Source organism: Dreissena polymorpha, chromosome 8, assembly GCF_020536995.1.
Source record: "Dreissena polymorpha isolate Duluth1 chromosome 8, UMN_Dpol_1.0, whole genome shotgun sequence".
Classification (NCBI taxonomy): Eukaryota; Metazoa; Mollusca; class Bivalvia; order Myida; family Dreissenidae; genus Dreissena; species Dreissena polymorpha.
The window spans coordinates 76,412,779-76,426,085 of record NC_068362.1 but is presented as its reverse complement, the minus strand read 5'-3'; the positions used below and the strand labels follow the sequence as shown (position 1 = coordinate 76,426,085).

Genomic DNA, 13,307 nt, shown 5'->3' with positions numbered 1-13,307 from the left:
TGGGACATCCTTTGAATGCCTGTAGACTCTTCCGACAAAAATCATTGCAGGAAAGGAAAAATTTATTACGAGAAAACAAAATTTGCTTCCGTTGCTGTGAGACTGATGAGCATTCATTTCGCAGATGCCAGAAAAATGTTATATGCAAAATTTGTCAGGAAAGATCGCACGCTACAGCCATGCATGGCGAAGTAAGAAGTTCAACATTGCTAAAACAACAGCATAATAGTGGGGGGGCAGACAGCTGATAAGTCAAGTAAAATTTCAGCGTTATGCACGTCATTATGTGGTGACTTCAGTGGGCGCTCCTGTTCCAAGACTATGCTTGTTAAGGTGCATATAAACCCAGACCAGCAAGTGTTTGTCTCTGCCATGCATGATGATCAAAGCAACAGAACTTTAGCTAGTCCAGCTCTTTTAGACGAACTTGGAGTGACTGGGCCGGTGCAAAGATACACACTTAACTCCTGTGGTGGAAGTACGGTCATCAATGCACGCATTGTTCCAGAGATGTACATAAGATCTGCCGATGGTACTACTGAACTGACATTGAACAATGTAGTCAAATGTGACATTCCAATTGATCGATCTGAAATTCCCACACCAGAAATAACTCACCATTACCCTCATCTCAATGGTCTCACTAGTTGTATACCACCTTTGGATGAAAAGGCTGAAATTGGTTTGATCATTGGAAGGGATACACTCGAAGCACATCCTGTTAAGGAACAGGTGATTGGGCGGAATGGTGAACCATTTGCGCAGCGTCTCCACTTAAAATGGGTTATTGTGTGCGAAGTGTGCCTAGGCAAAGTTCACCAACCTGCTTTCATAAACACTTTAAAAACTCATGTAACAAATGGTCGTCCTTCATTGTTTGCCCCATGCAAAAGTGATCTGGCTCTTAAAGAACAACCTGATCATTGCTTGTTGGACGATAGTCTTGGCAAGGATGTGTTTAAAACAACAAGGGAAGATGACAAAATCGGTTTATCGCGGGAAGATATTGATTTCCTAAAGATTATGAATGAAAGTATGAAGAAGGATGGCAGTGGACATTGGAAAGCCCCACTTCCATTCGTGGAACCAAGGCCCCGATTGCCGAATAACAGGATCCAGGTGTACAAAAGGGCTCAGATTCTCGACAATTCTTTAAAGAAGAATCTTACAAAACAGCGCCACATGGTCGAGTTTATGGATCAGATCTTCAAATCAGGTGCAGCTGAAAAGGCTCCTGCATTACCACAGGGGACAGAAACCTGGTATTTACCCCTTTTTGGCGTGTACCATCCACGGAAACCTGACAAAATCAGAGGTGTTTTCGACTCTTCAGTGGTTTTCAATAGCAGCTCTTTGAATACAGTGCTTCTGTCTGGTCCGAACTTTACCAACAACTTGCTTGGAGTTCTGCTGAGATTCAGGCGCAATTCAGTTGCCATCATGTGCGACTTCCAACAGATGTTTTACTGTTTTTTGGTTGAGGAGACTCATAGAGACTTCCTGAGGTTCTTTTGGTATGAGTCTAATGATCCATCTAAACCACTGACTGAGTACCGCATGACAGTACATGTTTTTGGAAACACTCCCTCTCCATCTGTAGCTACGTATGGTCTTCGTAAGACTGTAGAAGATGCTGAACCAGAAATCAAGAGGTTTGTTGAAAACGACTTCTATGTTGATGACGGATTGACTTCCTGCGTTACCTCAGAAGAAGCTATTAGGTTGATAAAAATGACACAACAAGCACTGAAGACCGCAAACATTAAACTTCAAAAAATAGTTTCGAACTCAATTGAAGTAATGGCTGCCTTTCCAGCAGAAGACAGAGCAAAAAGTGTTAGGTCGCTGGACATCTTTGCTGATGATCTTCCCATTCAGGCCAGTCTTGGTTTGTCTTGGAATATCAGTGAAGATCTGTTTAGTTTCAACCTCAACATACCTGATACGCCATTCACCTAGCGCGGTGTAATCTCTGCTGTTAGCAGCATTTTTGACCCACTTGGGTTTCTAAGCCCAATCACTATTCAAGGTAAAATTCTTACTCGTGAGATCACAGCTCATGGTTCAGGCATGTGGGATGAAAGGTTGCCTGATCATCTTGAGAAAAAATGGAAACTTTGGAAGGAGTTACTTAAATCTACTGAAGGAATTCGAAGAATGTTCTTACTAAACGATTTGAGCTACGCAGATTCATTTAAGGTAGACGTGTTCTCTGATGCATCCGAAAAGGCGATCTCTGCAGTCGCGTATATGAGAGCCACATTTGGTTCTAAGGAAGAAGTTGGTTTCATCATGGGTAAATCCAAACTGACTCCAGCTGGAGGCACCACTATTCCTAGACTAGAACTGTGCGCCGCTGTTCTTGCCACAGAATTAGCAAACGTTATTGCAGACCAATTGAGTATTTCCTTGGAGAATTTCTTGTACCACACAGACAGTAGAGTCGTTTTGGGATACATTCATAATCGAAAACGTCGCTTCTACACATATGTTGCCAACCGAGTTGACATTGTCCTCAAACAATCTAGCCCACAGCAGTGGCAGTATGTGGCCACGCAAAACAATCCAGCAGACTTGGGTACCAGACCTTTGACTTCTCCTAATGAGCTGACAAGAAGTATATGGATCCTTGGAACAACCCTGTCGAATCAAAGGGACTCTTGTAACAACAAGGACAATACAGCATTCGAGCTTGTGGATGAAGAGAATGACTGTGAAATCCGTCGCTCTTTGAATGTAAAAGCTACCAAGGTTAAAGAAAACTTAGCCTCAAGGTTTGAACGATTCTCAACTAAGAAATCTCTTGTAAAGGTCATCTGCATTCTTAAAAGAGTATGTCGATCGCACAAAAGGGATGGTATTGTCGCTGTTGATAGCGTAGAAGAGCTCAGAGAAGCCGAGCAGTTTGTTATCAAGTCGACCCAAAGAGCAGCGTTTGAAGAAGAGCTGTTGTCCCTAAAATGTGGAGAGAAGATACTGTCAAATAGTAAAATCATTCAGCTCACACCCTTTCTGGACGGGGATGGGATTCTTCGTGTAGGTGGTCGGATCAGAAGGTCACCAGTGGAAAACACACTTAAGCACCCTATAATACTCCCATGGAAATGTCACGTCGCTGCACTACTAACGAGACACTTTCATGAAAAGGTTCAACACCAGGGAAGAACGATAACAGATGCCTCTATTCGCAGCCATGGATATTGGGTCATTGGGGGCAAAAGATTAGTTTCTTCTATAATACACGCTTGCGTCACTTGTCGGAAACTTCGCGGAAAGTTCCAACAACAGCAAATGGCCGAACTCCCAGCAGACAGAGTCACGCCCACAGCGCCCTTTACTTGTGTTGGTGTTGATGTGTTCGGTCCGTGGCACGTGACAACCCGCAAGACACGAGGTGGACAAGCTGAAAGTAAGAGGTGGGCTGTACTATACTCGTGTCAGTTCACAAGGGCTGTTCATATCGAATTGGTAGAGGACATGAGCAGTTCTTCCTTCATTAACTCTCTTCGTAGATTTGTTGCGCTTAGAGGTCCAATACAGGAAATCCGGTCGGACAGGGGAACCAATTTTATTGGCGCACTTGATGACCTTGGTGCCCAAGCTATATGTGTTGAAAAGGACCCTGTGGTCACGCATCTAAAAGACAACAAGATAATTTGGAGATTCAACCCTCCTCATGCATCGCATATGGGAGGTTCATGGGAACGTCTAATAGGTATTGCAAGAAGAGTTTTGGACTCTATGCTACTTGGAAACCATGGAAGAGCATTAACACACGAAGTACTCTCTACGTTCATATATGAAGTCTGTGCTATAATCAACTCGCGACCTATAGCCCAGATATCCTACGACCCAGAAGTACCAGAAGTCATGACTCCTGCTTTACTTCTTACGCAGAAACCGTGTCAGCTTAGCGGACTGGTCACCACAGAGAGTTTGAAAGAGATATACGCTTCTCAATGGAAGTATGTTCAGGTTTTGTCAAACACGTTCTGGAAACGTTGGAAACAAGGTTATCTACAGTGCTTGCAGAAAAGACAGAAATGGCAGCTGGAGGAAGAAAATGTGCGAGCTGGAGATGTCGTTATCCTCAGAGATCATGAGTTGCATCGGAATCGTTGGCCACTGGGTGTGATTGAGAGCATCTATCCTAGCGAAGACGGCAAGGTACGGTCTGTGGAAGTGCGTGTCGTGCAGGATGGGAAGACTTCGAACTTTGTCAGACCAATTACTGAGCTCATCAGGTTGATTGACTGAACTACAGTGTTATTCCAAGGATGTGTTTGAACATGCATAAGCAATTATTAACTTGATATGAACATCATCTTGAGTGTTTTGTCCTGTTTCATGTACCTTGTATAATATGTGTTTAGCATTTAATGGGTTATGCTTTACTGTGTAGTATGTTTTCATTTCTACAAGATGTTGTTTGAACTTTATTTTCAGTTTACGAAAGATAATTGTATATTTTCTGGTTTTTGAGACATGGATATGATTAAGTGCTTGGTATAAATTCACCTAAGGCTACTGTTATGAACAATATCATGTATATTGTAGTTCATTGTTAAAACCTTTCATTGTGTTCCAATATTTTATCTTAAATTTCATTTTGTGTGATATCTTCGATATCAGGTGGGGAGTGTATTGGAACGCGTTTGTTTTTCAAAAGATCTGGTGTAATGTAGCCTTTATTTTTCTGGAAGCTTATCGTAGTTACACCATACAATGCGCCTCGCGCGCGTAATCATCAAATTTAATAATCCTCGTATGCTAGACCTTTTTCCACTGTAAGTTTAGATTTTTAATGTTAATAATGTGTCATTCTATACAAAGTAAATATTAATAAATGCATTTTTCTTCTGTAAATGTGACCATGCTCAATTTCTATGGTTTCGTACTCATTGTTTACGTACCCTACATTTTTGTGTTTTCACCACTTTTAAGCATGGGAACATATAGATCTAATTAGTTACTTAATACACATATTAGGAAGCTTATGGTTTATCTCGTAATAATTTTTACGTTGTGTGTATTATTGCAGCTTAAAGCCTAGATTTTTCCAATTTTAAAGCATGTTCTTAGTATTCAATTATTTTGTATTTTCAGACGTATTGTCTACATCAACAACCGTTGTTTTTTACGGAACCAATAAATCCGTTAACTTACGACTGGAATTCAATTGTTACTTGGAGTCGTTAAAATCATTGATTAAATGAACAAATAACGCCTCAGACAAATACTCGTGTCTTCATTTCAATAATAAGATCAATATTAGCTAAACTAATTAAGAATAGCATTGTTCCTTCCTTCTCAAGAGTCCAGTAATTATGTTGATGATATAGGAAAATATGGTACTCAATAAGATACTATCTTTGTTAGGCTTTTTGCTGAACTCGCACGGTGAGATTACAGGGTGGTAACATTTTATAGGGCTGCGCCCTCGCTCTTGATTAATTTACTGAACTTGAATCACATCGTACTGGGAAGGTACGCAGCCGTGTTACTCGTTATATTCATGCAATACTGCAACATTAATATAGGTGAGCTATATATTTTCTCAAATGATGTAAATTGTTATAACCATTTGAACATATAACATTTTAACAGAGAAACATTAACTAAATAAAAAGAAAAACTTGGTGTTCTTATCATTTACTGTTAAAACAGAGGATTTAAAATAAACTCGAATTGATTAAAACTATGATTACTGCGTTGTTACGTGCGATACAATGTGTTTTTTACCGGTATTAAAATACTTGTACCGACGAAAAAACAATCATTAAAGCAAAACACACGTTAATGAAATATTAAACAATTTAGTTTCCTAATGTCGTTTCATTCGGAAATCTATTAAAACCATTAAAATTTTAGGTTTTAAAGATATAAAAATACACAGAAAGATTGCACATCATCACAATATATATACCTAAGAAGTATCAGCAGAAGTTTGCGAAGTATCAGCAGAAATACGGCAGAGAAACAAGGCTAAAGGACTTAACAAAATAAGGTTCATCCACATACAAGGAAATTTTTATACTGATTACAGCCTCTGAATACTAAAATATGACATTGTGCATTGGTCGATTTGAACGGTAAATATGTTTTTTTTTCAAAAGTTAACTGGTACCTTTAACACAACACCACAAATAACAATACTAACATTAAAAACAGTAATAAAGCACCCTACTGGAGTATAGACTAGTGTACTGTGTGCTGCATAAAAAATAACTAAAAAGCCTAAACGTAATTACATGCGATTTTAAAAACAAAGATTTCCATTATAAGATACATTTTAGAATCAAATAATCTCAACGACATCTCTTATTGATCACTTTAAACTTTTGTTTCCTCAAAACTGAGTTTGAAGAAATTACGTTATATTTCTCCACAATAATTTGCCGCATCTTTAATTAGAATGAAGACAAAATGCGTATGTAAGATTCACCAATGGTACTGCTCAAGCTTTATTAAGATTAAGCAAAAATATGTGTTCTAAGATTTGTCCTGGTTTTGACCGAAGTGACCGCCTAACGTGCTAATCATTCAGATATCTAAATACTGATGTTATTATTGTATGACTTTTGAATACAATAGTTATGCTAAATACGACGATAAACTTATCTTTCAAAACTACTTAACATTATTTGTTATGTATTTCGTTTTGATACAGATGTTTTTGTACGTTGTTTTGCTTTTGCTTTTAAGTATTTTCTTTTTCTTTTTATATAGTAGTTAATACGACAAGTTACACAGCGTATATTCTAAATATATTATCAATAAAACTCATGAGAAAATATTGGAACGATTGCAAGAATTACTAGAATTTTAAACAATAAAACACCATTGAACCGCTTATTACTGTATGTATTATAAGTCTAAGAAAATGATAAAACATACTTTAATTGAATGGCACCATGGCGGCACTGACTATTGCCAGAAAGTATCTGCCTTATACGATATATGTAGTATCAGTATAATGCTTGAAGAAGCATATTATTATATTTGATTAAGATTATCTTCTTAATGTTGATAGCAATGAAGTCCACATTAGAGATCTCGCTGGTGTTAATGAGTGGTTAAATGTTCATAACCAACAATGCGTTACATATGCTTTTCTTCAATCGTACAATTTTGCTGTCACTGATAGAATTTCGTTACTTTCTTTTGTTTAAGAAACGGATTATAAGGAAATATTACAAACACCGTTGTTTGCGTTTTATCTGCATATTACTTCAAGAATGCAGTTATTGTTTTGTTTTGCTCTGCAGATAATTAGTTATTGCTGAATGGTTACGTTAAATCTTAATATCATATTATTGTGATTCACGTCTGATTAACAAATGTGCCCCTATAACCAAGTGATTAATCCTACGAAATAGTGTAAATTATTAATTTACTGTTAAACGTGACTCTCTAGATATTGAAATACGAGAGCCTTTCACGGGCAAGAGATATATTAAATCAACCTGTGTGTGAAATCTGGATGTTATCATTGTTAAGCGCACACTGTTTCCATCTTTCTTATGTAATTACTATTTATGACAAGATGTAAAAACGCTTGGCATTAATGATACGAAAAAAACTAACAACTGAAAATATAACAAAAAGGCATGACATAGCCGCGTGCAAAAACTTTTTATATTGATTTGTATTAGTTTGTCATAATTTGTATATGATCATGGTCAAAGTATTAAGTTCCAAACGTAAATTTAATAAACAAAATATACTAATGTGCTAGTTTATTGTTTAAAGTATGTAAATGCATCTTTGAATAATTCAGTACATATTGGCATATTAAGTTCGTGTCTGATTTTTGCTTTATTTTGTTCTCTGTAACATTGTTTAGGCATTTACCACAAAAAAACGTTCCCGTTCTATTTTTTGTCTTGATTGTTTAGGCGAAATGTTAATTTGCTAATGATAAAAATACTGCACATTTTAAATGCTTATTCAGTTTAGCTTGGTCTTTGAAGGAAGACACACATCGTGGAGATAAACATATTTTTCACACAATCAGATTATTTGATTCATATATAGTTAACGCATTAATAATTTACTTGTGAGACATCCGTGAACATATAGCGAGAAAAGAAACCTCACGCTAATCGTTATTATTTTATTTAGTTATATTTGTTTCGCGTGTAAGTTTTTTGGCAAGATGCGATAATGTAATGGGGTGTGGCTTAGATGTAAGGAACACTAAATTAACAATGTCTCTAAAGGCATTATAAGTGTACATCGCCAAATACATCGACGACACTATTGACCAGCACCAAAATAAAAAAATATGTATTTTAAACTATATTGTTTCTTTTTTCATGTGTATTTATTCTGTTTATTCTTAGTGTAAAGTACTATATTAAAACTCTATACGTCAGTAATAGCTTGTGTTTATCGAACGTTATTTTAGCGACTGAATTTTCAAAAAAGCATCTGGGCTAATGGCTTTTTGTATTTTTATAAGTACAATTATCATTCGCCAAGCATTTATTAAATGGTTGCTTTACATAAAGATTTCGTTAAAATAAACGATAATAAGATTATTTCTCTACCTTTTCATTATAAAAAAATTATGCAAAAAATAAAATTTGCAGGCGCAGACAAATATGTGGTGCAAGTAATGCGATTTTGAATGAAATCTCAATGAAGCACTGATATGCGCATTCGAATCCTAATAACAAACGTGAAGCATTGTAAATTCTCAGCGAGCAATATTTAAAGCCACACACCTAGAAATGAACTACATGGCATAGTAAATTTAAGTATAAATAATAAACATATTTTGTCTATGCCAATTTGAATATATGTGTTGGTAACAAGGTAGAAATCGGTGCTTTTTGCGCTTTAAAACTTAAAAATAATCGCGTTTGTCGAATTATACGCATAGGAATAGAAATTCTACTTTCGGTTTTTAAATTAAAAAATAAATAAATAAATTATTAGCTAACCATGCAAGAGATTTAATGACAATTTTGCACACTTTCAAATTGCATCAATATGTATTGATTAACATGTATTTCATTTCAAGGTGTGTGGCTTTAATGAGCTCGATTCCCACTATTGGCATGTATCAAATAAATATGGCATCGTATTTTCCTCTAAATCATTTCATCAATATGTCTTTGTTTCTATACGAATATATGTGTGGACACATATAGATTTATTGTTTCAATACATAGACGAATACCAGCGAGACTTATTTAAACGCTATAAAGTATGAAAATCAATAACATAGTATTGTTCACATAGAGCCTTGTTGTTCATCATGTTGACTTACTTGCTGTGCGTTTGCTAATGGTAAATGCGTGTTTATATGTAAACTCCGTGCTTTCTTCATCAAATCACACATTTCGTTGCATGCATAGAAATATTCTAGAACTTTCGTCACTATTTATAATTTTTGATTACCTTTTTCGTTAAATATAAAATATATTGAACGATAGCAAAACCTAATTTACCTTAACACCTTTTGGTAAGCGAATACACCACTCTCAATGTGTTTCAATGTCTTAAAGGGTAGGAAATCATGAACAAGTAGACAGTATATATTAAGAGGTCAATATTTCCTAATCAAGATCTTTAAATTGCCATGCTAAAATTATTCAAATGTATCACATATATAAATGCTATAATATCATATTTCTACTAATAATTATTTTATTTTATACATTGCTTTCAAAGGATCATAACAATATGAGTGGTATTAATTAAGGAAGTGGTTTAAGTAACTATTAAATTTATAAAATCAGTCATACACGAATAAATACAAACCTTACATTTCAATATCCAGCTACTATCAAACTGCAACAAGTTCTTCCATCATAATGAATAATGTTTACAATAGTTTTATCAAAACGCTACAGTGCTATTTAGCAAGCATGCGAAATGATGTAATTCAAACAATCCCCACACGGCCACTGATAAATACAAGAAGAAATAAAGCTAAGCACGAAGTTAGAAATCAACGTCCTTTGAGCGCCGTATACGAATTATGATCGACAACCGAAGACGAATACACGTTCCTTAATCTTCCCCTTTGACGAGTTTCCAATACAGCCACAGCGATATGCATGCGCTTCGTAGATATACCGCGAGTGTTCAGTCATTAGCAGGAATCGTTATCGCTAACTGTGGCTTTGATGCATAACTTTGTCGAGGAAAATTTGTCATGTTATTGGATTTCAATAGATGGGGGTTTGAAATAGCATTCATTACTTGAGACCACCTTTTTCGGATCTAGTTGAGTCGATTCATATTACTTGATATCTACAGCCTAAGGTAGTAAAGTAAGAACGGCGTTCGATATCTTTAGGTGACTTTTACAGTCAGTATTATAATGTTAAACAGAAGTTATACGACGTTAAATAAAAGTCAAATGTCTGAGTACAATATACGGATAGGGAAAAAACATGTCTGTTTTTTACGGAGCAAACAACTTTCATGTGATACATACTTTTTACGATTTCAGGAGTTAATATTGGCGTACACAATCAATTAATTTGTCTGCGTTTCAAAGACTTTAACTTTAATTGTACATATGCCTTAATAGAATATTATTTTCCTCGAGTACTTTTATGTTTTCCAATTAAAAGCTCCTAAATGTATCGGTTATACTGTTTCTTAAGATGCTATGTAATGACATCCGTGATTACTAATAAAAGCATTTATCAGCACTAATGTTATTGTCAGACATTTTGGATCCGTTTTTAAAGTAGTATAGTTCAACGATGTGTACTGATACTAACAATGGGCGGGCGTGACGGGTTTTTCTTCCTGTAAATCCGTATACCATTCAGCTTCCCACTAGAATGAAATCAATGCTTCAGTTTAATTAGGCATATTCAGTTTTGTATCAATTTACTTCTGTGTTTATGTTACGTCCATTCGTTAATTACAATTTGAAATACTGTAAAGGGAATATAACATCTGTGTTAAAATCCATTTTATGGAATGATTATGAATGTTTCACTTTTGTTAACAACAAAATGTTAGTTACAGGGAATTCACGTGTTAAGAGCACTCAGTAAACTCCATAAAATACATCGTTACTAATAACGTGTGTCAGGCACATTTTTTCATAATCCCACACGCAACACTTTGATGTCGACAAAACATGGGATAACATGCAGGGCAATATTTTACTGTAGATTCTTTATGGCATAATAGTTATACATGATTTTTTTAATTCCATTTTCCTTGTGCAATTATATGGATCAATTGAAGATCGTCAATGTTTTTAATGTCAGAATGTTAGTTTTCTGCGTAAAGTATTATTAATAAGGCCAGTTTTGTTCGACCTACCTTTTGAGCCGGTTTAAACGTGTTATGTGTTGATTACAATGACAGTTTAAACGCGGTACGGAAAATTGGCAAATCATTTTTACTTTCATGTTGTGTGATAATTAAGTGGTTTTAGCCAGGCAAAGGGTGCCTTATCAGCTCCATTATTCTTGCATTAAAAATAGACCGACACTTTCCACATTACACACATTAAATTAATGAGGAAAAAAGGAGCTCGTTAAACTAGAGAACGTCCTGAAGTTAAGTGCAAAAAAACATGATTTATACCGAAGTAGACACTCGTGACAGATACAAGATCCCATAGGAAAAGCTAATGATTTTCTTATTATCAGAGCTCCGACACAGAGAAAAGCGATTCTTACACACAAGTTGAATGCGAGCTACCAAAACACATACCCATTGCTTCTTTGAGACGGTGGATCAACACTTTCGTCGCATTTAATATTATTTTAACTGATATAGAATATGAAATGATTAAACATATAAACACGTATCTAGTTATATGTTCTAAACCCCGTATAATGGGTTTTATATTATCAAGACATAAAGGTCAATGAACCTTTTTTATTCAGCAAAACAACGGATCAATAATGATATTTTTGCCCTTGAACGGTTGACATCAGTAGCCAATCACATAGATAATGGTATGCAAATATTAAACGACTTTTTGCTTTCGCAGACTTTTAGATGAAGACGACGTAGTCGTGTCGATTTTCCCTATATGACGGTTTTTAAATCGAAATCACAAGCAGATATTTAACTTACGCTTACGAATACCTACTTTTAAACCTCGCAGTGTTTTATCGAAGTATCAACTGGCAGGAGTATAGAGGCACATAGCTTCATTAATCAAGTCTTTAATCGAAACACTCGGACCCCATGCAACTGATTAAAATAGAACCGGACAAACCAGAAATTGAACCGGACAACCCATAATTCTTGTATTTGTGTGGAAAAAGCGGTCGCGTAAGTTTTACTCATTATGTATTGATTTCGCTTTGCTTTAAGTGACATGTCTTATACCATTTTCCTTTCTGTTGTAGTTTTTTAATGTTCGTCTGATTTGCAGTCGGTATAAATAAATGGCATCGTTATTTGATAAGGTATCTCTGTTGCTGATTGGGCTAAAGGTTTACTTAATTAACAGATTGATTAAGCAAAACTTATCTTTGCAGAAGATTATTTGAAGGTCAGTATAGATTGTAGGTGTTTCCTGTGTTCGCGGGAGTCACAGCGAGAAAAAGAAAGAGATACGTGGTTCATCACCTACATTGGAAGGTCATTATTTAGAGTGCGTTTTACAAACTGCGTGGTGTTACATGGTAGGTAGGGTTAGTATCTTCTACAGAGACCAACTTCCAACACAATTAGGATTTATCAATTACGTACAATTTGACTGTTACTAAGAAAATAATACAAATAAAAAAATAACAAAGTTGATGGCCGCCGAACTTGCTGATTCTATTGCGTTATATTTTAATGTTTTTGAGATCTTGTCTTTTAGTTGACTATCGCTTTTTAAATAGAGTTCATGTCAATACATGTTTAAGTATCATTTTTACTTCAAAGCCTTCTCTATTCTATGAAAACCGACTAACATCACGTTGTTTCTTTACTGAATGCCTTACGTCGAATGGATTTGTAAGTCTTTTAAATGGTTTTGTTGTTCTCGTGACTACGATTCACAACACAATCTGAAATCGCGGCTAAATAAGCCACAATGGCCCCTCAAGCACCCTTTTTGTGACGTTCCAACTGATCTATAAATCCGGATAAGAGAACATGTTGCGAAAGTGATTTCGTTTGTATAACGCAATGACCTATTTCAATACAAAAGCATCCGTCGTCATAACAAGTGGGTCGGGCAACATCGACACACATACCTCGTTCTCAATGTTTTGTTATGTTCAAATAGATACATTTGTAAATCCGAATAAAAGTTTGTACTAAATAACCCATACTTGATTGTATATTCTATGTTTTTAATTAATTAACCTTGGTATTCT

The 13,307-nt window shown here is 35.6% G+C and overlaps 1 protein-coding gene across 1 annotated transcript; it reads left to right on the top strand.

The window, feature by feature from the left end:
* Window positions 1-997: 997 nt before the first annotated feature.
* LOC127842152 (uncharacterized) lies at window positions 998-4,304 on the top strand. Its single transcript, XM_052371499.1, has one exon. The coding sequence runs from the start codon at window positions 2,071-2,073 to the stop codon at window positions 4,255-4,257; it is 2,187 nt and encodes a 728-aa protein (XP_052227459.1). The 5' UTR covers window positions 998-2,070; the 3' UTR covers window positions 4,258-4,304.
* The last annotated feature ends 9,003 nt before the right edge of the window (window positions 4,305-13,307 follow it).

Excerpts from the sequence above, each read along its gene's own strand:
- LOC127842152 (XM_052371499.1), top strand. The coding sequence starts at position 2,071 with ATGTGGGATGAAAGGTTGCCTGATCATCTTGAGAAAAAATGGAAACTT.